The 22,016-nt window shown below is 38.9% G+C and overlaps 1 protein-coding gene across 1 annotated transcript in view; it reads left to right on the top strand.

Annotated features, from left to right (window-relative positions):
• Nucleotides 1-22,016, top strand: part of MED13L (mediator complex subunit 13L) — a 208,600-nt gene that overhangs the window by 144,023 nt on the left and 42,561 nt on the right. The window contains 7 exon segments of the mRNA XM_035898424.1: nt 10,120-10,265; nt 11,682-11,876; nt 12,266-12,457; nt 17,341-17,503; nt 18,315-18,419; nt 21,802-22,014; nt 22,016. The exon segment at nt 22,016 is cut by the window's right edge and continues 497 nt beyond it. Coding sequence (XP_035754317.1) covers nt 10,120-10,265; nt 11,682-11,876; nt 12,266-12,457; nt 17,341-17,503; nt 18,315-18,419; nt 21,802-22,014; nt 22,016 — 1,015 coding nt within the window.

Raw genomic sequence — 22,016 nt, 5'->3', positions numbered from 1 at the left:
ATTAGATCTTCTGTGGCAATGAATTTTCCAAAGGGGTTTGTTTCAAACACTGTGTGTAAGCGCAGAGATTCAGACAAGGAGAGGGAGATGTCAGACGGGTGACTTCAGAAGTTTTATATACAATTTTTCCTGATATTGGTATTTTGAGTATGGTAAAGCAAGAAAGGTTGCATCCATTCTGACAATTTTCTAGTTAATTAGCATTCATTTTGTTATTACCAGCTGGTGCTATTGTTTTTAGAATAACTGGTAATACTGGTACAGATATGAGCAAGTTCCTGATTTCTGTTAAGGACATATATCTGAAGAAGTTCAGAATTTCCAGTGAAGAACGTGTGTTTATTTCAGCATTAATGCAAATGTACCTTTAATAACCTTCTTTTTTTGTATGCTTTTATATTTTATTGTAAAACCTATATCCTGTATTACAGTTGAAATACAGTCACAACTTCTGTGTTTCCTAAACAGGGTGGGATCCAGTGTCTTATCACAGTGAGTTTATATTCATAACGAATATGGCAAACTTGCAGAATCATTTTGTGGTACTGACATTTTAAATAATTCAAAACAGTTACAGTTCTAAATCAGCACTATTCTGAAGTGTAACACAAATGTAAAAAAAAAAAAAAAAATACATTCGGTAATCATTAGCGCCTCAAGCTATATGTTGTGGTATAGTGCTGACTGCATCACTTACCTGCTGCTAAGGGAAGAAAGTTTGTTGTGATTTCATGGCAGAAATTTTCTTTCATAGATCCATGAGGCTTATTTTTGTCAATTTTATCTGATATTGATTAGATTTAGTAAAAGTTGGATTTTATTAAAAGATCGTAATGTAGCACATACAATTTTTAAGTGATCTGAATTCTGCTAGAGGAGAACTGTTCATCTAATCTCGTCTGCAGACAGTATGTTTCCTAACCTGAGGTGCCTTAAATGTTCCTAAGTTTAAGTATCTGTAGGAAGATGCTCATAATCCTCACCTATTTAGTAGTACCATTTGGATTCATGTGGTTTGATCTGCAGGTGGCACCCTGTTACAGAGATGAACCGCCTCCATTTGCAGAGCAGGAGTCATCTACAGTTGTTTGGATGGGTTGTGCTTCTAGTCATGAAGTGTTAACTAGAAACCTTGCATTGGCATAGTCTTTTTAATGGCTTAATTTTTATATTAGCAGATGTATTGACCAACCTTTTTTTGCCATCTCTCATTGCCCCATATTTCCACATACAAGGTATAAGGATAAACGTTATCCTTGATCCAAGGGCTTTCAGCCTTCCTTCTTACTCCATGTTGCCTTTGGTATTAACTGATAGGAAGAACAGGATTTGTTCCTGGATGGAGAGAAAAGAAATACATAGCAGTGGTCATGGCGGCCTGCTGCCTAATTTAATTATTCAGGGATGTTGTGTTATTTCGGATTATTTCTTTCATAACCATAACCAGTCCAGGAATTTCTTCAGTAAAAAATCACGAGAAGCAAATTTTAGAACAGTGTATTTTGACAAGCCACAACATACACACATATGCAGCTAGCAGTAGCTCAATAAATTTCCATGTTCAATGTGCAACACATAATTATATGGAAAAATAAGGTTTTTATTTTTAGTGTGAATATGTATGGGAGATTTTCACCTATTATAGTGTAGTATTTCATTGAGGATCACAGGAATAAACTGCTACTTCAGTTGTACATGGAAGAAAATTTCACACTGCCAATACACTGGAGGAGCTACTTGTCCATTTTAAATCATCCATTAATAAAAACCAAGCTAAATATTAAACACCGCTTTAATGTATTGTAAAAATGTGCTTATTGCTATATAGGTATAGGTTTCAGGGAAAGAACGAGGTGGCTATTACTGCAGAACATGTTGCTCCCTGCAGAAGTCGTGTGGCAAAGGCTTGGCGATCTTTCCTAAAGTGAAAACTTCTCTCCTGAGCTTGAGCCGCTGTCACAGCATAATTTACTTAAAGCGCCTAAGCCCTGTTATGTTCTTCTGGATATAGTCCAGTCCGTCTTTATTAAGGTCATTAAAAAACCACCAAACATGGAACTATCTTAATCGAAGAGACCACGAACAGCCAGTGCAGAACACGCAGCGCAGTTTGTACTGTGTTCGTATTAAAGGTTCTGTACGTTGTACGTGACCTTTCCTCCAGCGCAGACTTGCAGCAGGCCTTGTTCAGAGAGCGACTACAATATAATTACTCCTCAAAACATTTGCTGATGTGATGTGCAACCGTTTCCCCTTGACTTCTCGGAGGCGTTCGCACTGCTGTTAGCCCTGTCGTGCTGCAGATGGATGTATCCATTTGAAGTACAAACTCCAGTATCCCTCCAGGCTAGCAGGTTGTCTTGAGCATACATTTATACAGAGCAGAGAATAGGAGGCTGTTAGAGATGGGATCAGGGAGAGACTCTCAATGGTGAGGCATGAATTAGCCTTGGCAAGATGTTTTGTTGGTGACAACTGAGGAAGTGTAAAGATAATAAGTCTGTAACACAGCAAGTGTGTAGATAACGTTACCTAAATGCTTGCTGCATTGTGAAACTGTTATCTTAGTACTTTACCCCACCACTGGAAAAACACTAAAGTTAATTAATATTTATACCCAATTTCTGTGTGCGCATCTCATACATTAAAATAAAAATCCAACAGAATATGTGAGACAACATATTGACTTATAAAATACAATCTGGGTAGTTCTGGGAACTGTTGTTTCTTCACCCCCAGGTGGGGTTTTTTTGGAGGAAAAGAGACAACAAAAGAAAGAGAAAAGGAGTAATTGCCAAAGCAATATGATTTAATCTGCAACTTGGTCTCCTGTATTCGTATTCTCTGCCATACAAGAATCTGTAACTTTGGGCAGAAAGGGCTACAGAAGCAGATCGTTTTCCCTGTGTAACCAGATTTCTCCCAGTCTCGGTTTCCCTTGCTCATGAGCCAACAGTGTGTGTTGCATGAAGAAAAGATGTTTCAAGCCCTGTGATGCAGTGAAATGGCTGCGACGCATGATTTCAGCTGGGTCTTCATGAGCCTTCGGACGAGCTCCTGCTGCAGTTCAGTGCCACAGCCCTCTCTCCAGCACTAACACACCGCACATGCTGGATGCAGCTGGGCAGCAAGGCTTTGATTGCCAGTGGTTAATCTTTGGAGTTACAGAGCACAAAATCAGTTCTAGGTTGCTAGAGTGTGGGGCTGCATCTGAGGCTGTAGCATAGAGAAACCGTGTGAGTTCCATGCCTAGTGCAGAAACGTGGTCAGCTTTGTGTTGGCCTGACATTTGTTGGAAGGCTGTTGTATCCAGAAAACTCTGGAATTGTCTCTCGTCTGGAAATGCTTTCTTTTTTGGTTTAGTTGTGGTTTTTGCAAAAACTGTTATGAATTATGCCATGTTTCTTGAATGTATATTGCGAACTACTGAAGTTGTACTTCTGAATAACTGACTTTGTCTTACTTCAGCTTGGGCAACGTTCAAAATATCCATCTGGTAGGCAGAGAGGATGTTATGCGTTACTTGGAAGCATGAGAAATGCCACATAAAAGTTCTGCCTCTCATACTGTATCTACACTACTTATTAGACCAGACAGGTCATGATCTCAAGGCCTGGCCTGCTAGCGCCCAGGCTGCTTTGCTGTTGCACGCTCCCTACTTGGCTCTAAGCGATGGCAGCTCTCTTCCAAGGCAATGCCCGGGAGAGGTTCTGGGGATAGCTCAGCCAAGGACGGTGCCTCCCTTTTGGGGATGAAGAGGTTTTGCCATATGAACATGCTGTTTCCCCTAAGAGGCCAGAAAAGGTGTCCTGGCCTTTTTTATTTGCTGCTTTTGATGAAGTCTCAGTTACAGGTCCTCCTCTTCTCTCTTGGTACGGGTGAAGAAGCTTTCTCTGCTAACACAGCTTCCGGACAGGTCCCTGTAGTTCCTAAATCGGACCATTGTATGTCCTAGAGAAATGTACTGGAGATCTGGACACTATGAGAGTGACTCATTTCTCTCATTTAAGGAGAAGGCATAGGCTGCTGTGCATTGGAACAGAAGGTCTGGCTTCCCTAAAATCACAGCAGAAGGCCTTTCTTCTCTCTTCCCATGACATCCTGTCTGTGGTTGTTGTGGGAGCTTGTTCAAATTCAAACGTCACTGAGGGTGTTTATTTCCAGATTATTTAAAAAGCGGTGATTTTCATATGGGGCTATTAATGTTCTCTCACCTGTTGGAGTGTTACTGAGTGCAGGTGTGTCCACGTGCTGCCATCTCCTGTCCAACCACCACTGTGACCTGTGATAACTGTCCTGCTGCTTTTGACATACTTAAAGGAACTTACTTTATTATGCTCTCACTTACTCTTATGTTCCAAAAACTGTGCAGAGCGTTTTCATGCCCTCTTTTTTATGATCCACATCAGACAAGTGATTAGTCTCGTTGCTGTGATGGTCTATTTTCCTAATGCACACGGCTTACCACTGCCTCTTTTCTGAGATCAGACTTGATAAAGCTATTTTGGCGTAACTGTGAGTGGAGGGCTTTCAGATCCTAACCCTAATTTTGAGGGGAAATAGAACAGCAACACAGTTTATTGGTCATAAAATAGAATTAATTGTACATGGTCAGTGGCTTTATGGACAATTGCTTATAAACTAAAGGAGAGAAACAAGAGATTGCCAGCAGCCTGGTGGCAGGGAAAGGGAGCTCAAGCTTGTCTGTAGAGAAATAAGTATTAAAAAAAATTCATCAATGAAATTGTTCTAAAAGCAGGATGAATGTTTGCAAATACAGGATTCTGAAATTTTCACCATGTTCTTCTGAGTAACTTTTAGTGTCGGCATTGTCCTCTGTTTCCCACTGCACTTTCTGGGTGCGTAAGTAGGCTGCAGTGTTTGGGACAAAACCCAGCTCAGAAACTGTACACTGCTCAGCAGCAAGTGTTTGTCAAAATATAAAAGCACTTTCCAGGGAATGATTTCAATTCATTGACATAATAATGATAAAATTAATATGATAAAATTATTTTTGGAGGATCCTGCTAACAAGGAAAAAAAAAATTGTGGTTTTTATATATTCTTCTTGGTGCCTCCCCAAATCCCAACGTAATTGTTACTGGCATTTTTTATTATTTTTACAAAGTAATTGATTTCCACATTTGTCATCCAAAATGAGATATTTTGAAATCTGTTACGAGGTACAGTTTGACTTTGTACACAGACGTACGTTTAGTACATACATTCAAAACTCAGTTATAAATTGCAATACCTTGGCGTTTTTTTCATTGAGTTTATTTGTATGGAAAAAATATCTTTCAAGTTGGAAGGCAGACTAGCACAGTTTCCATTGGGTATTTAAATAAACCCATATACAAATGGAAAAAATATGTAAATCCATCAGATCTTCTCCTTTGCTGCCAATATTATGTGGTTTAGACATAGTCATGTTTTCATAATCCTCATCTGATTTTTACATGTAAGTAAATATAACGTAATGTTATTTTCTTTGTCATTTATAGCAACTGAGGGATTGGCATTCATAAAGATTATGGGAGGTCCTAAATCGTACCTTGGCAAGGTATTCAGCCGCATTTTCAGGCATCTTGGAGGTTATTTAAGGTGATGAGGATCCCAGAGGCAACATCTGAAAGACAGTTGTCAGTTGCAGGTGATTAGGTGCCAAATTGGAGATTTGATTAATGTAAATACTCTTTATTTGCAGATTTTTCTGTGCTGTGGGGGAAAAAAATACCTGTAGTACTTAGGAGAAGTTACAAAATATTATATGACGCTGCTGTTTCTTTTTTGGGCCTTTTCCGTAGCAATTTCCTTGCTCATAAGAAGTAGGGATCTAAACACCAAGAACAGATTCAAAATAAAATTAAGGGAAATGGCAGAGAATATTTGTCACTGTGTAATTGGGGAGTGATTATTTTTTTGTTTTCTTTGTACTTCTATTAATACAAGCCTAATATTTGAACAGTTATTTTAGTTTTAGCATGGAAGTGTCTCTTGGTGAATATAGTGGAAATATTCTTGAAAGTGTATGCTCAAGTGTTCTGCTGGCTCAGGACCACAGTGTGCAGCATTTTTCAGCCCTTGGCCTTAATGCAGCTATAGTTGGAAATAATGTATATCCTATGTATGTTCTATATATTCTTTCTGGGAAGAAGATATCCTAACTGGGGCAGCCATCAGTCAGCTGTAAAGGAAAGAAAGGTTTCTGTAAAGGCACCTGTAAAAAAGACACAACAAATCCTGCGTAGCATGGCGACAGTACCGTTACAAATTTGCATTCTTTTTAAATGTTTCTAACTTTTATAAAATAGGATGAAAAGAATAGGTCTTACTTAAGTTTGTGTTGAGATTTCCTGATGGAAAACTGCTGCAGCTACCGCTGTCTCTGGTGGCCCTGTTTGTATGCCTGAAAAAACCAAGGAAAGGAAGAAATTAAAAACCTCAAACCCAAAATGGTAGGTAGCTGAATTAATCTGTCTGAAGTATGTTTCATACTAAGTTCACGGGTGTATGGCTAAGCATTTTCACTTTATATATTTTCACTCACCCAAGGCATAAATAACTTTAAATGCCCCAACCTTTTTTTTTTTTTTTTTTTTTTTTTAATGCATTAGCTGCTTCGGTCTGATTCAGATTTCCGATTTGGAACTTCTTCAGGGAATATATGGCCCATTGTTCTCACCCGATGGCTCAGGAACGTCTGGTGCCTTGCTCAGAATGGTCACCTTGCTTTCACATGTCCACCTAAAGAGACCTTGTCCCTTCTTCCTTTCTTCTGGGTAGTAGTGTAGGCTCAAAAACGTGATTCTGAAGCTAGTTTTTGTTCCTCATGTAATTCATTAATACCTGCAAAGTAAATGTATAATGCAGCTATTTGAAGTCAGTAGCATTTTTATTATTGTACTTGTTCTGAGCAGGTATAAACTGACAGCTCAAGGTATTCCAAGAGACTTTGTAGAGTAGGGGAAATAGTTTGGAAGCCGTTTCACATGCCTCTGGTGGTTTCTGGTATTTTCAGTGTGGGGGAGATAAGAAAGAATACAGAAATGAGTAAGTTTAAAAACCTGGAGAGATAGTAGAGTGGATTCTCAAAAGCCTGTCAGCTTCAGTTTTTGAACTGGGTTGAAATAAATTTAGATAAAATAAAAAATAAAAAAAAAAATCAGTCTGAACATGGTGCTGAACGTTTTTAGAAACTCTGGTCTGATCTGCGTTTTGTGTTTAGCTTTGTTATGGTGCCTTTGTTAGCACAAAGAGTAGTAGATCTGTTAGGAGAACTGGATGTTGATAAAACACTGTGGGAAGACTCTCGTGAGGACCTGAACAATTTATGTATTTTAGAGCTTTAGTTTGAAGTATGCAGGTCTTGATGTGCACTGTAGAGCTATAGCTAACTGGTTATTAAAAGTAAAACCTCAGTGCTCAGGCCGCTTCCGAAGGCTGACTGGTTTTAGCTTGGTTAAGTTTTCTTCTCCTTGAACTTTACTCGGAGATCTGTCTCACATTTGTAGCGAGAGTGATTTCTGCAGCTTGGTATTTAAGGAATTGTGTGAAATGTACTGGAGTCAGGAATGTCAGGAGGCTGGGGTGTAGATGCCTGAGTGGAATACATCACAGTGCGCTGACGCTATTTTCTTGAAATAAAATTCGTATTTGTTACTGAAGTAAAACATTTTACTCAGTATCTGCCAGAAGCTCGTTAGGAATCTGGGAAGTCCCTAGGCCTTGATCTTTATTATTTTTGGTCTTGAAAGCTGAGCTTATAGCAGCGACTTGGGCACCAGAGGGAGCATAAGATTCATGGAAGTGTCCATCGGCCCCCAGGAGGAAGGCCTAGGGATGGGAGTGGGGAAGAAAGCTTACTGCCGGGCGGGCACCAGCCAGCTGGGGGCTTACTTGCTCAGCAGAGTGCTTCATGCCATAAGGGCTGGTTAGCTGTAATCTGAAAAAAAGGCATACTTGAGTGAATGAGATTTGTTGGTTCCTTTGGATCCAGTGCTAGAAATGATCCATTTTTCACTGAAGTATTTATTGCTGGTCATGAGCGGTAATATTCATTACTATTATTCTTGAATCTGTCATATTTGCCGGAAAATAAAATGGGCTAATACTGTGTCCATGTATCTTTTTTTCCTGTAATTAGCTGTATATGCTTTTCATCCAAGGCTATTTAATTTTCTGAACTTAATAATTAATTTTGGTGTTAGTGGATTGTCAGTTGAAAAAGTTAGTGGCGTGCATTCCCTTCCCTGCAAAAACAAACGGATCTTTTGTCTTTTAAACTCTGATTTTGTCTAATTCTCACGGTGTTTATGGGTAGTTGTGAATGTTGCATAAGATCACACATGATTTGTTCATGCCAGACCACTTTGCAAGAGACTTGAAAGAGTCCCTGTGTGGTCCCAGGCGGCTATTTTTTTCTTCCGTTCAATAGAAGACAAGCAAGACTTTCACAGTCAAACACTGTAGGAAGCTTGCAGAATCAGGAGGATTTCTGTGTGATATCCTAAAGACAGGAGTTGAAAATGACTGCTTTACAAATAGCTTTGCTCTCTGCTTTAGAAAGGCTGACCTGCTGCATGCTAAACTCTTTGCAGAGATTATCTCTGCTTGATCTTAGACCAGATTTCTCATCTTTCTTTATTTAAGACCTTTTTTATACTAAGGGCTATCATCCTATGTAAGGAAACTAATGGATTTTGATTAAATAATTGGGCTTTGCTTTTATATTTGTATTTCTTGCATGTGCAGAAACCTGTTGTTCTTTTTTTGTTTTGGTTTGGTTTTTTTACGTGAATTGTTTTGGTTTTTTTCTTCTTGGGGCAAGATGGCTGGATAGAAATATCTGGAATTTCTGACCCGTTTTGTTTCATGTCCTGTTCCTTCCCTCCCCTGCCATGTAAATTAATTACTAATTTACTTCTACAACACAGCTGATAGTGAGATTTCTTTCCCTTGTGAAAATGGAAATCTAATGAAACCTTTTTTTCATGGAATTAAATGTTTGCTACAAAGTACTTCCGAATTACAGGATGGTAGCACCAAAGAGGTTTAGTTATGTAAGTAACCTTTTCTCTCCAGATTTTTCTCAGCTGACCATTTTCCTTGGACTTTTTGTGGCAGTATTTGAGGCTCACAGAAGAGTAACTTTTAGTACAGGACGAAAAGTTGTTCTACGTGATGTGTAGAAGCATTCAGAGATTTAGTGGGATTAAACCAGCTCCCTATTCTAGACCATCAGTGCCTTTCTTTAAAAGTAGCTGACAGTAGCAGAGCGGTTGGTTCACTTAAATACTAAAGTGAAGCTGCTATAGGTGTCTGTGTTACTTCTTTTTGTTGAGGTAGTCAAGAGCTGTCTTTAAAATACTGGTTACACTGTGGCTGGCCCAGTGCCAAAGCCAACAGATTTCTATCTATTTCTGTGTGCAGCTCTTGTATTGGACAGAAAAATAGCTGCATAATTACCACTTCAGCTCTGTAAATTTTTAGTTGGTTAAAATGATGAGAAAAAGCCTGAAATATGTTTTGTTTTCTTGTGGCTTTGTGGCAAGGAATATTTAAGCAAATAGTTAGCAATGATGGGAGGTTGTTCTGTGGGTAGAATAAAGTGGGAACATTTTAAATACCGTTCATTTCAAACGAAGTGTTATTGTCAGTGGCAAATCCATGGTTCATCAACTTTTTGTAATACTCAGGTGCTTTTATTGTCTTTAATGGAGGTTCTCCTGAGGAGTTAGACAAACATCCTTCCTATTCCTTTTTTATTCCTTTTCAGCCAGAACCCATTGCAGAGGGAATCATGAAGAATTCCTTTTTCTTTCTGAAGACCATTATTTTTACTACTTGAATCCTGGTTAAAACCCCATTCATTTGTAACGATCTTATTAATTGAATGAGTAGGAAAACAAATCCTTGAGATGGGTGCCAACATTGTCAGATAGCTGTCTGGTGACAGGTCGTTCTGTCATACGTGGTTATCAATCAGTCAACGAACCTGTACTCAGTAACCACAAGTGACAAAACAGAGACTGTAGATTTGGCCTCTAAGGCTATGGAATCACTACGAGTTCATTAACATACTAATAAATCTGTTTCTCATTTATCTCCCCCCTCCAGTGAACATTTGTCGTGTGCCTTCACATTCTTTCTTCATGGGGAAAGCAATGTGTGCACAAGTGTGGAGATTGCTCAACACCAGCCAATCTACCTGATCAACGAAGAGCATATCCATATGGCCCAGTCCTCACCGTCACCGTTTCAAGGTAAGTGAGCTGGGACTGGAACTTTGAATGCTTAACCTCACTTCTGTGTGCCAGGGACCCCGCTCCTGGTGGTGTGATCTTCAGACGTGAATAAAGTAAGGTTAAGTAACCCTTCATATGGGTTAAATGTACCAAATTATTTGGGAAGTTGTGGGCATAAGGGAAGGTGTTACTAGGACTTCAGCTCTATAGCCAGACATAAAGAGTATGGGAATTTTCCAGAGGTTTCTATTAATTAATGTTGTTTTTAAAGGTACATGCATATAGCAAATAAAATAAAGAAGTTAATAATTTTTATTTGAAAAGGCTTGTTATTTAAGAAAATGAGTGTACTGATTTGATTTTCTTACACTGTGTCTAGGTCAGTGGGCTCATCTGCAACTTTAGTGCTATGTGAATACAAATACTAAGCTTATCTAATTCAGGAGTACTTTTCATTCATAGATTGTCAACCTTTTTTCTTTAAAAGGGGTATGTGTGTGTGAAAAGGTATCAGAAACAATGAAAAACTTGAAGTATCTGAAGTATCTGTGAGTATTTATAAGCCAGTGTAAGAAATTAGGGGTTTACAGAATTAAGTTAATGGCTTATTAAATTCATGATGCAATAGTGGCGCAATGCTCCCCATCAAAAAAAATGAAGAATATTTGAGTCACTGAGTTGTACTGTCTGTTCTACAGCCTGAAATTATCATTTCAAAGCAATTAACGTAAGAAATCTTTGTAAGATTGAACATAAAGAAACACCCAGAGACTTATAAAATGAGCTTTCATAGAGATGTTAATTTATAGAAGCTTTATTGAAAAACATTTTGTTTCTAAATGTAAAGTTTTGACAGAGCCTCAGACACTTAAATCGTAGAAGGTTTTATTTCAGTGAGCTAGATTCATTACTCTCTCAAATCAAATATGACTGAAAGCAAAATTGAGTCTGAATGGAAATACCTGTTGTTGAGCAACTGGATCTCCTTACTTGTCATTCTGTAGTCTTCTTTGTGTATTGTTATCTCTACCCTTTTTAATGCTGGGAAGTCTCTAGGACCACGTGTTTCTGTTTACCGTGTTCCTGGTAAAAACCCTATTGTTGACTATCTGTCCTCTATCACTTCCATGTAGGCTCACCCCTTTGCCATAGCGAGTGCCCTTTCAGTACGCTTAGATTAGTTCATTGTGAAAATTATTAAACTAAACTGCAAAAAGGTCTGTTTTTAGCTCAGTGAGGATGGCTGTACGGGAAGTGAGTGCAGCATAACGTAGCTTTAATTCACACCCTCACCTGATGTTGCGGTAGCTTTCCCCTGAAGACAGATCCTTAAATCAGCGTGCAGATGGTGGAACAGTGGCTAGAGAGGGAGAGACTGGCTGATGCATAGTTCACATGTACATACTGGAGGGTCTGTTGTTTCTTACTTTGCAGTTTTGGTGAGTCCTTATGGTTTAAATGGTACACTCACGGGCCAGTCGTATAAGATGTCAGACCCGGCAACTCGTAAACTGATGGAGGAATGGCAGTATTTTTACCCTATGGTGCTGAAGAAAAAAGAAGGCATGAAAGAGGAAGAAGAGTTGGGATATGACAACGATTTCCCTGTGGCAGTTGAAGTCATTGTTGGTAAGTTTCAGTAGTCTGCCTGAAGGATTATTCTCCTCCATGTGATTTAAAAAAAAAAAAAACCCAAAACCTAATTAATCAGAAACAGCCATTATAATTTTCCTATCTTCTCTTGTAGCTCTCTTGACACCGGAACATCTAACTAGTTATCTTGCCTCAAGCTTCTGTACTCCCTGTATCCCACGTGCTATTATTCACAGTATCAGGCTCCTTGTTTCAGCTCTGTACTGGTTATAGAGGGTTAGATGTGTATTAGTATGTGAAATTCCTAAGCTCCTTATATTTTGGATAAGTTTTGTCTAATTGACATTGAAAAGAAGTTGAAGTAGCTAGGGCTGCTGAATATGATCAGGTTTATTTAAGACTTTTGTTTTTGCATTTCATTGTAGGTGGTGTAAGGATGGTATATCCTTCAGCTTTTGTTCTCATCTCCCAGAGTGACATCCCCATGTCACAGAACACTGCCAGTATTGGAGGCCATATAAATGTGGGACAGCAGGGGCTTGGAAGCGTGAAAGATCCCGCTAGTACCTGTGGGATGCCACTCACTCCACCCACCTCTCCAGAGCAGGCCGTTATGGGTAAGCAATAAGGAGGCTGGAGTCAGTCTTTCATTTTTGCATAGCTCACAAGTGCAGATAAGTATGTGAACAGTAGCAGATTAAAGACAGACAAAAGTCAGGACAGGACTTTTTCTGTAGGTCTGTGGTAAATGAAAGCCAATGCCTTAAACCCCCCTGAAGACATGTCTTTAAACAAAACTTTGTGAATTCAGCTAAGCTCCGTTTTCTGTAACTGCACTATCTTTGTGCAGTGATGCAAACACCTGAGGCACTAGATTCTGGCAGTGGTTTAGACAGATTTTGCCAGTGTTTATGAAGTGCTGTTTTTCTTGTGTTGGGATGGGAGGCATGCGTTGATGCATTGTGGTACAAGAGTACAGTGAACATACAAGAGTATGTAGCTCTCGTTGTAAAGAGCCAGAAATACCATACTTAACTAAGCATTCATGTTGGTATAATAAAAATTTGCAAATGCTAGCTACTCTTTTTGTCCAGCACAGTTGGGTTTTAATTTAGGGCCATTCAAAAGGAATGCGTAAGTCTCTGGAACTGGTAAGAAGGAGCTGGGCTTCCCAAATGAGGTCTGACATAGGCTTGCATCATATGCAGATGGCAAACAGAGAGCTGCATAATATTTGAGTTACGTGCTTTTTTCTGGATAGAGTATGTCCCTTTCAAGTAGTTCTAATCTCAGAAGCCATCCAAATGCTTGGTGTGGGGGGTATTAGATCCTTAATATCTTGCTTCGTTGAAATGAATATGTATGTCCTGTTGCTCCTCTGAAACGAAAATAAATATCTATAACCTGTTGTCATCTGGAATACAGACAAGGCCTAAAGATTAGTTGCTGTCAGTGTGGTTATGCTGTAATAAATTCAGGACTGCAATTTCAAATGAGAACTAAGGAGCAGAGGAAAGTGGAAAAAAAAAAAAAAAGAGAGAAAAAAAAATCAGTGATTTGGGGTGGGTTTTTTTCCCCTCAAAAAGTGTTTTGAAGGCATGTTTACAACTAATTATTTTCTTTCTGTGTAGATTGTCTTCTGAACTCCCTCTTTACAGACTTGCTGGTTAATAACAGAATTATGAGATAGTTGAGGTTGGAAGGGACCTCAAGAGATTGTCTTACCCAACCCTTCTGCTCAAAGCAGGGCCAGGTAGAGCAGGTTTCTCAGGACATTGTCCAATCAGGTTTTGAGTATCTCCAAGGACAGAGACTGCACAACCTCTCTGGGAAACCTGTTCCAATTGCTGACCAGTAAAAAGTTCATTCTTGTGTTTAAGTGGAATTTCCTCTATTTCAATTTATGCCCATTGCCTCTTACCCTTTCACTGGATGCCACTGGTTAAAACCTCTCTATTCTCCCTGTCATGTATTTGTATACATCGATAAGATTCCTCCCCCAGCTTTCTCACCCTCTCCTTGTAACCTTTAATAATAATAATAATAATAATAATAATAATCATCTCACAAGTACTGGCACGTTTTATGCTTTGCAAATGACTGTTATCTGGAATTGAGTTCTCAGTTCACAGAAGATTCTCTGTCTTGAGTCATATTAGCAAAATCATTAGAGACCACTCACCACTGGGCAGCCTTCTTCTGCTTGAACTTACTTGTTGATTCGTGCTTACCAAATTTCACAGAGCAATAGAAGTGTTGAGGACCTGAAGTTCCTACATGTTTCTGTGAGGCTATGCGGCCAGGCGGGAATGAAGAATCCTTGTTACACCCTCACTGAGGTCTAAGGAGCTACCAAGCTTGCTTAGGCTTTGTAAGGTAGTTCTGTCACATCAAGAGGATCAATCTTGATGCAAAGCCAAAGCAAACTGATCATCATTGGCTTCATTGCCATGGAAGTACTTGTCTGGATTCAATTGTCCATGAACAGTGCCTGTGTATGAAGACAATCAATGTATTTTGTATTTACTGCTAATAATACAGAATGCGAGATTTAACTTCACTTTGAATAGTGTTTTTCAAGGCAACCAATAGTTAAAATAAGCAAAAAGCTTATTAGTAACTAACTGAAGCAAGACAATCGACTTCTCAATAACAATCTCTATTGAAGCATTGATGGATATTTTAATGTGCTTTTTTAAATTTTTCAGATCCCTGTTAAACTTATACAATAGCACAAGGAGATTCTATTTTAGACTATTTATAAACTATTATTATCTAAAAAGTGTTCTTATTGGCCAATCTGGCAGCCACAGTTTTTGTTTGATCTCTGCTGTTGTTTGAGGGCAATATGAAATTGTATTGGGGGAGGGTGGGTGCCTCTCCAGCGAACAATGAAAGGATTCCTTTATATAATATCATCCACTATTTTAAAAGACCTTGAAGAATTGGAGAAATGGATTGGAAAAACATGTCATGCAGTTCAGAATCAGTAAATGGGATACATAAACTGGATTAGTCTGAGGCACAGGAATAATACTTCAGTTCTGCCCTATATTAGTAACAATGTGGTTGTAGTACCATGTCCAGTCTTGAACACTTAAAGCTGTGAACAAATTGGATGGAGTCCAGAAGAGTGCAGTGAGAATGATTGTAGGTTTTGCAAACAGGACCTACAGGAAAAGATGGAAAGAATTGAGGTTGTTTAGTCTAGAGAAGAGAAATCTGAAGGAGAGATGGTGTAACAGTCTACAGAGACATAAAAGGAGAAAAAGAAAAATCTTTTCTCTGCAACCAATATGTAATGAACCTAAACTGGAGCAAAGCAAAACTAGGTTAAACATGAGGAAGAACTTTCTATGAAGAAGGATAACGAAGTGTTACAATAAATTGGCAGGTGGGAAGCTACAGAATTTCCATTAGAGAAGTGAGTGGGTTGTTGGGGGTTTTGGTGGTGGTGGTGGGGGGGTGTTGGTTGTTTTTGAAGAACAGGTTAGTCAAATATGTTGATCCAGCTTTGAAGCAGGGTATGGACTAGGTGACCTCCGCAGGTCTCTTTCAACCATCTTTTCTGCAATTAAAGTATGTAACCAGACAAATTGCTGCCGAAACTGGGGAATGGCATTTATCATGTGTAGAGACTGCACCATAGGGATTGTGAAGTGACCTCTGATGAACGGCTGGTTGTGTCCTCCAGTATTTATACCACTAAATGACATAGATGTGTGTGTTCCAGTATTTTGTCAGTGACTTTAATGGAAAAAAATTAGCGTTGGTGTATGAGAACAAAATGGTTTTGCCTTCTGCGAAGTTCTGTTTCATGTTATGTCGTGTATTGCTGTACTGTATAGTAAAAAAAAATTACAGAATTTTGGAAAACAATAATTAATGCACTCAAATATAACTTGAAAGCTCTGGTAGCTCCTTGGTTATCCTCTCATACGTCCTATCCTTCCCTTTCCATCATACTGGGTTTTTTTCCTAGCAGTTGTAACTGTCCCGCTATTGACGTATGCAATGTATATGTGTATATGTTTGTTTATACACACACATTCCCAGAGGACAACAGATTTGCTAATTCGGAGGTTCTGACCTGCTGTTTTGATCATCTGTCAACTTCACGATGTTGTAGAACATTTGAAAGCCAGTGAAATAAGTTGCTAGAGCCACAAGCCTCAGTATGTCAAGGGATTTATGGGTTTGTCTGACTTCTTTTTTTAATTAGAATTCTTTGCAAAGAGAGAGTCAGGGAAGGTCTAACTGGAGGAAAAAAATATATGCATGAAGAGTCAAAGAAGATACAGGGTTAGGCAGCTTGTGCACAATTTTAAAAGTTGTATTTTGAAAGTCACCTAATAGAAATCAGCAGAATTACCTTGTTAGATGCGGTGATGTATAGCAGAGAATCCTTTCAGCGTTTTATTCTTAAGGCTTCTTAAATTGCATCAGGCAGAAGGACGAAGTGTTCTGTACACTGATTTGACCTTGTTAAAATGCGGCATATCCTTACTTACTTTTCCATCCAGAGCAGAGAGGAGCATCACTCCGTCACAGGCCAGGCCACGCGAACCTAAAGCTCCCTCTACTGTTGTAGTGTGTGTTTGTAAAGATGACTGTGTTAGATCTCAGTTAATCTAAAACAAAAACACATTTCACAGTAGAAAAAGAAACATCTGCTTACACGATAGCTGGGAAGGTTTCTGCATCATAGAAATGAAGTGCAGAATATAAATCAGTGTTTTCAGGCTATTAACACATTGAAGTGATATCTTCATTTGTTATCTCTTTGATAATCCTACAGTATCGCTGAGCACCTCACATACTACGTTAATAGTAAATACTGATGATCAGCTGTTGAACAATTGCTGTAGTGGTATCCATCTGAACTGTAAGATTTCAGCAAAGCAAGTTTTTTGTCTGATATTTCAATTCAAGCATATTATGAAGAAATAGCATGGCGATAATCCATTCATTTCTTCAGTGAGGTTTTATCTTGAGTATAAAGAACTGATTCTTGCTTTGAAATAGTCTACATAAATTATTGGCTTTTTTAATAGATGCTTTTAGAACCATGCATATTATAATAAATCTAGTCTTTAAAGCAACTCACCAAAGACTATGTAAATTCAGGTTTAACATCCAGGACAACTGGGAGGAAACCCTACCTGCACTATTTTGCAGCAATTCAGTACACACTGTAAGGGGGCTATCTAAACTACCTCCGTTGAAGCGGCAGAGTGTCTTACCTCACTGAGGTCTAGAACTCGCACAACTGTATTGCACATGTACTGGGTGTCAAAGTGCCATCTTTGTTACCCCAGGGGCGAGTGTTGCTTTGAAATGTAGTTTAGTCAGTCTTTTGTAATGATGCTTTAAGCATTTTCTAGTGAGTATCGATGTTGTCTAGTCAGCAGCCTTATAAGAGGGAAAGTCTTTGCAGGAAAAAGTATCAAATGTGAATATTAAGAATGGCCGTAACATTAATGCTTCATTTATCTTGCAGGAGAGAGCGGCTGCTCTCAGAGCAATGTCAGCCACTCAGCTGTACAGGAGGGGACAGTCGGTGTACACAGTCCAAAGAAATCAGGCAAGATTACTCCAAAATTTCACAATCATATGGTTCACCGTGTCTGGAAGGAATGCATTCTCAACAGGTCACAGTCCAAGTAAGACAGTAGTCCTGATGATCTTGTTTATTAATAACACATAACATATAGTTAAAATTGTAACAGTTTTGCCTTAGATAATGTTACTCCTCACAGAATTCTTTTGCTGCTAACCAAAGCTAATGATGCAGAACAGCATTATCAAAATTTATTACTGTATTCAGCTGAAAACTCCTAACACTTCGCATTGTATTTGCAGTTGTGAATCTTGATTGTGACAGTCTTTGGGGTTACAAATCCATAATATGTGCCTTCAGCTAGATGCTTTCAGATTTATTGATTGCAATTTCCATCTCTGGTTGTAGTTACTAGACTGAAAGTTGGGTGGCTGAAGAACAAATAGTATATACTTGGTATTTGGAACTCCAAGGGTAATATTTGTAAAGTGTTACATGTGTTGGACTAAAATTCCAGTTGACAAGATAAAGTGTTGTTGTTAGTATCACAGGCCTTTATTATTGGAGATTTAAAGTATATTTGTGGCTCTTTGTGCCCTGAAATCTTTATTTTTCACTATTTCCATGCAATTTCCTCATCGGATATGTCAGAAGAATTTCCAGATTCAGTTTAAATTTCTTGCCCCTTGTTTCTGATGTTCAATCCCCAGACAGGGCTATCTGATCTAGAGGTGGTACCATCCTCCCACATCAATCAAACTGTAAGTTTTAAGGAGTAGTAGAGGGAACTACTGTTAAATACAGAATTCTATTTCAAAGGTGAAGTAGAAGTCATTTATTTGAGGGGAACATATGTGAATTTATGTGTATGCATTTAAAAAATTTTGTTACTAAAATAATTTTATCTTTTTCAGGAGGAATCAAATGACAACTGCAAATTTGGAAGAGGAAGTTCCTAACAATACTGTTTCTTGGGATTTTGTGGATCCAGTCCAAAGAGTCAGTTGTTCTTGTTCCAGGTGAGTTTTGAAGAGAGTAAGCATTTGTCATATTGGAAGACACCCCATTTAATTCAGACAGGTACAAAAGGGAGTTATGTTTTAGCTGAGAGAAGGGGAAACTCTAATATCAAAACTGTGATCATATTCAGGTGCTTAATACGCATCTCGTATCATTGTCACTTGCAGTAGTCAACTTGAATGGAAAAATTGATCCTACAGTAGAGAATGGCAGCTAGAATCACTCAAACATTTCTCGTTCCTAATGAACTCATCCTTCAGGCTTTTCAGAGATGTGAGCTTTCAAGTTTGGAGGGGTAAGACTCATGATGAAGAGGGACAGAAGCTGCCTGAGTTTCAGAGCATCCTGATTGGGGGATAGTGCTAATGTCCCTGTTTGGAGGAAGAGGAAAATATCCCTAAGAGACTCTTTACTCCATGTATCTCTAGTCAATCTGCCATGACTTATGGGACACCAAAAACCACCCAAGAGAATATAAAAACTTTGCAGCATGGTCATCCACTGTCAACTGATCAAAAAAAATACCACAGCTCACTCACACAAACACTTTAAGAGTTTATTAAATTATCTGTCATCTTTGATGAATGCTTAAAGTTCCAGAGCTAGTCACCCAGGAAAGGCAAACCAGCACCACCGATTTGGCTTAACATTCTTAAAATTAATCACAGAGCTCGAAAAAAACAGTTTCCAGTGAAATAGTCCTGTGAAATGGCTTCTACTGAAATTTTTAATTCCTAAGGTCACCATCTAGTTACAGGATTGGTAAAGATGTTTTTATGACCTAAAGAAGTTGCTCCTTAAGTATGCACAAATGAAAATGCCATTCATATGATCAAACAGAAATGCTGATCGTGCTATGCTAACCCCTTTAGGTTTTTTGGCTTTTTTTAGTTTTTTCTCCTGTCTCGTCCCCCCCCGCCCCTCCCCAACTGCTGTAAGGGTCTTTGCAAAATAATAGTCAGTACAACAGATGGTGATGTGGCCAAAATGATACTCTGCTTTTCTTCTGTTCGAGGCATAGCCATTTTTCTTTTTTTCTTCATTATTTTTCTTTCAACAGCAAGGCAAACTAGAGAATAATGCTGCTGTTAATAATAGTAAAATTAATATAGTCTAACCAAATCCTTAAATGTGTTACCCACCACAGCAGTCTCTGCAGAGCTTTCTGTATAGATTTAGCTGTACAGAGAAATTCAGGAATGTGGTGTCCTCAGTCTCTGAAGGGTTGTTGATTAGGAATTTCCATTGTCCAAAATTGAGTGAAGCAAGATTGTGTCCTTGTACCTTTTGTGAGTGACTTCTTGCAAAGCTGGTTCTTCTTTGTGTATTTAGAAGAGATAAAGGGGTGCAGAGGAATTGCACATCATATGGGGGGCAGTCTTCAACCTGAGACTGTGCTGTATCCAAGTGAAAGTGCTGCTCTTCTGCAGCCTTGCTCTCTGCCCCTGATTGATTGTGTGTATATACTCAAAAACGCGGAACAGATACATGTTTCGTCAGTGTGTCAAATGTTCCCTATGGAAAACTGAGGTCCGGCCTCACCTGGAAAGCGTCAGGAATCAATACTTGGCAATGGAAACCTGAATCTACGGGTAGGTTCAGCTGCATTTGCAATCTCGCAGACTGTCAATATCTGCAGTGATAACTACATCATGCTGGAGTTAGTAAAGACAGCAACTGGGAAATTCAACCTTACCCTTAAAATGAAGGCGGTACCAGATTTCAAACAGCAATAAAAAATTTCTGTGTAGCTTCAGAAACCGGACAGCTACTGTCATACAGATCTGGCTTTAGTCATTACTGTGCCCATTCTATGTATTGCATAAGTGGGAGTATAAATGTCCAGATATTATCGTAAATATGGAGTCTTAGAGGGCTGTCTGGTACTCGGCATCAAATTCATTCTTCTGTAGACCCAACTTTGTGTGTTGAACAACAGACTGTCTAAAATAATTTTCTGCGTTCAGTGAGAATAGGGTGAATGATGGAGAATTAAGTCAATGAAATGTTACAAGAACATGCTTAAGGCAAATCTTCAGTTACTAGGGCATTAGCTCCACATTATGGGTGATTGCGGCTAAAGACCATCTGCTGCAGCAGAGAATTTGCAGCATGTCCTGATAACAGCAAAGCCCACAAAGAAAGCCAGGACAACACCACACAAGATGGGTGGTTACAGGAGAAAGATGTAGCAAGGACGAGAAGTTGCATTTGTACTGCCTGACAGTCGCTGTCTACTACAGAGCTTGGATGTTTTCATAGCTAAGGCATAAAAGCAGAACAGCTTTTCTTCCGTCTAGTAGTCCACTTGCGAAAATGTAGTTTATCTTAATGAGTAAGAAGCTTATTACATGTTTTGAAATGTTCTGTTGCTGTCCTAGATATTGGTGTTTATAAAGAGAAATAGGAATGGAGTGATTTATTTTGAAATGGAATTTAACTTTAAATGGGTATAAATATTAAGCACAGTATATCTTTCAATTTGTGCTTAGCTTAAAAAAAACAAACAAACACCTAAACAAAAAACCCCAGCCAAGAAAAAAGGCCAATAAAAATATGGATGGTTAGATGTGCCTGTTGCAACATCCTCAGGGACCATCAGCCATATGATGAAAACACTGTTCAGCAGTGCCCGAAATACTGAAATTCAGTCCTGTGCTTCCCAGTGTCAGAGATATTGGATACATATTGAAAAAAGCCATATGAAAATATGAAGCCTGTAATAGGTTTTTGTTACTGCATTTTTTTGTTTTGAATATCTTAAAATATTTGTTCAAGCTTTCTTCATCAGTTGGTAGTTGCTTTTTTCTTTTTTTCTTTTGTAGGGGGTGGGAGAGTGGGGGCATTGGGGTTTGTTTTGGTTTTGGACCAGAGCTGTGTGCTTACTTTCTCTTACTGATACGGAGGAGGAAGCTGCCATGAAAGCATCCTGCCATGTCTGTGAAACATAACTAAAACAATTCCGATTGTGTCTTTTGTAACAGATGCTCAAGGGTGTGCAAGAGCAGGGGTGCAGTTCCACAGCAGGCATTTCGTTTGAAAGGCTATCTTTCTTTAGGGTAATGAAAACAGCATTATCTTGGAGTTTTTTGTTATATTACCTTCCCTCCGAGCAGTACTAAGCTTCTATAAACATTAAATCTTTCCTTTGAATGCTATTTTCTGGAGACTGTCATTTTCCATTTTATAGGTCAGGGAAACTGCAGCTGAGTTGGCTTGAATGACCTGGTCCGGATCATGTGACCATTCCAGAATCTGTTAAAAGATCAGGAATAGACATAAGATTTCTCAATGCTGTTCTTAGGGCTTTGGGGTTTTTTTCCCATTAGATCAGGTATCCGTATAAGCCATGTAGTGACTTGTTTCTGCCTCTGCTTTCAGGCACAAGGTTTTCAAACAGCGTTGTGCTGCTGGCTCCAGCCGTCCTCCAACGATAAATCAGCCAGGATTCAGCGTGGGAACATCATCATCTTCATCATTGCCACCTCCCGCCTCCTCAAAGCACAAAACAACAGAGAGACAGGAAAAAGGAGATAAACTGCAAAAAAGGCCTATGATGCCATTTCACCACCGGCCCTCTGTGACTGAAGAGCTAT

This window comes from Egretta garzetta, unplaced genomic scaffold, assembly GCF_000687185.1.
Source record: "Egretta garzetta isolate BGI_Z169 unplaced genomic scaffold, ASM68718v1 scaffold7, whole genome shotgun sequence".
NCBI classification, from domain to species: Eukaryota; Metazoa; Chordata; class Aves; order Pelecaniformes; family Ardeidae; genus Egretta; species Egretta garzetta.
This window is presented reverse-complemented; position numbering and strand designations above follow the sequence as displayed.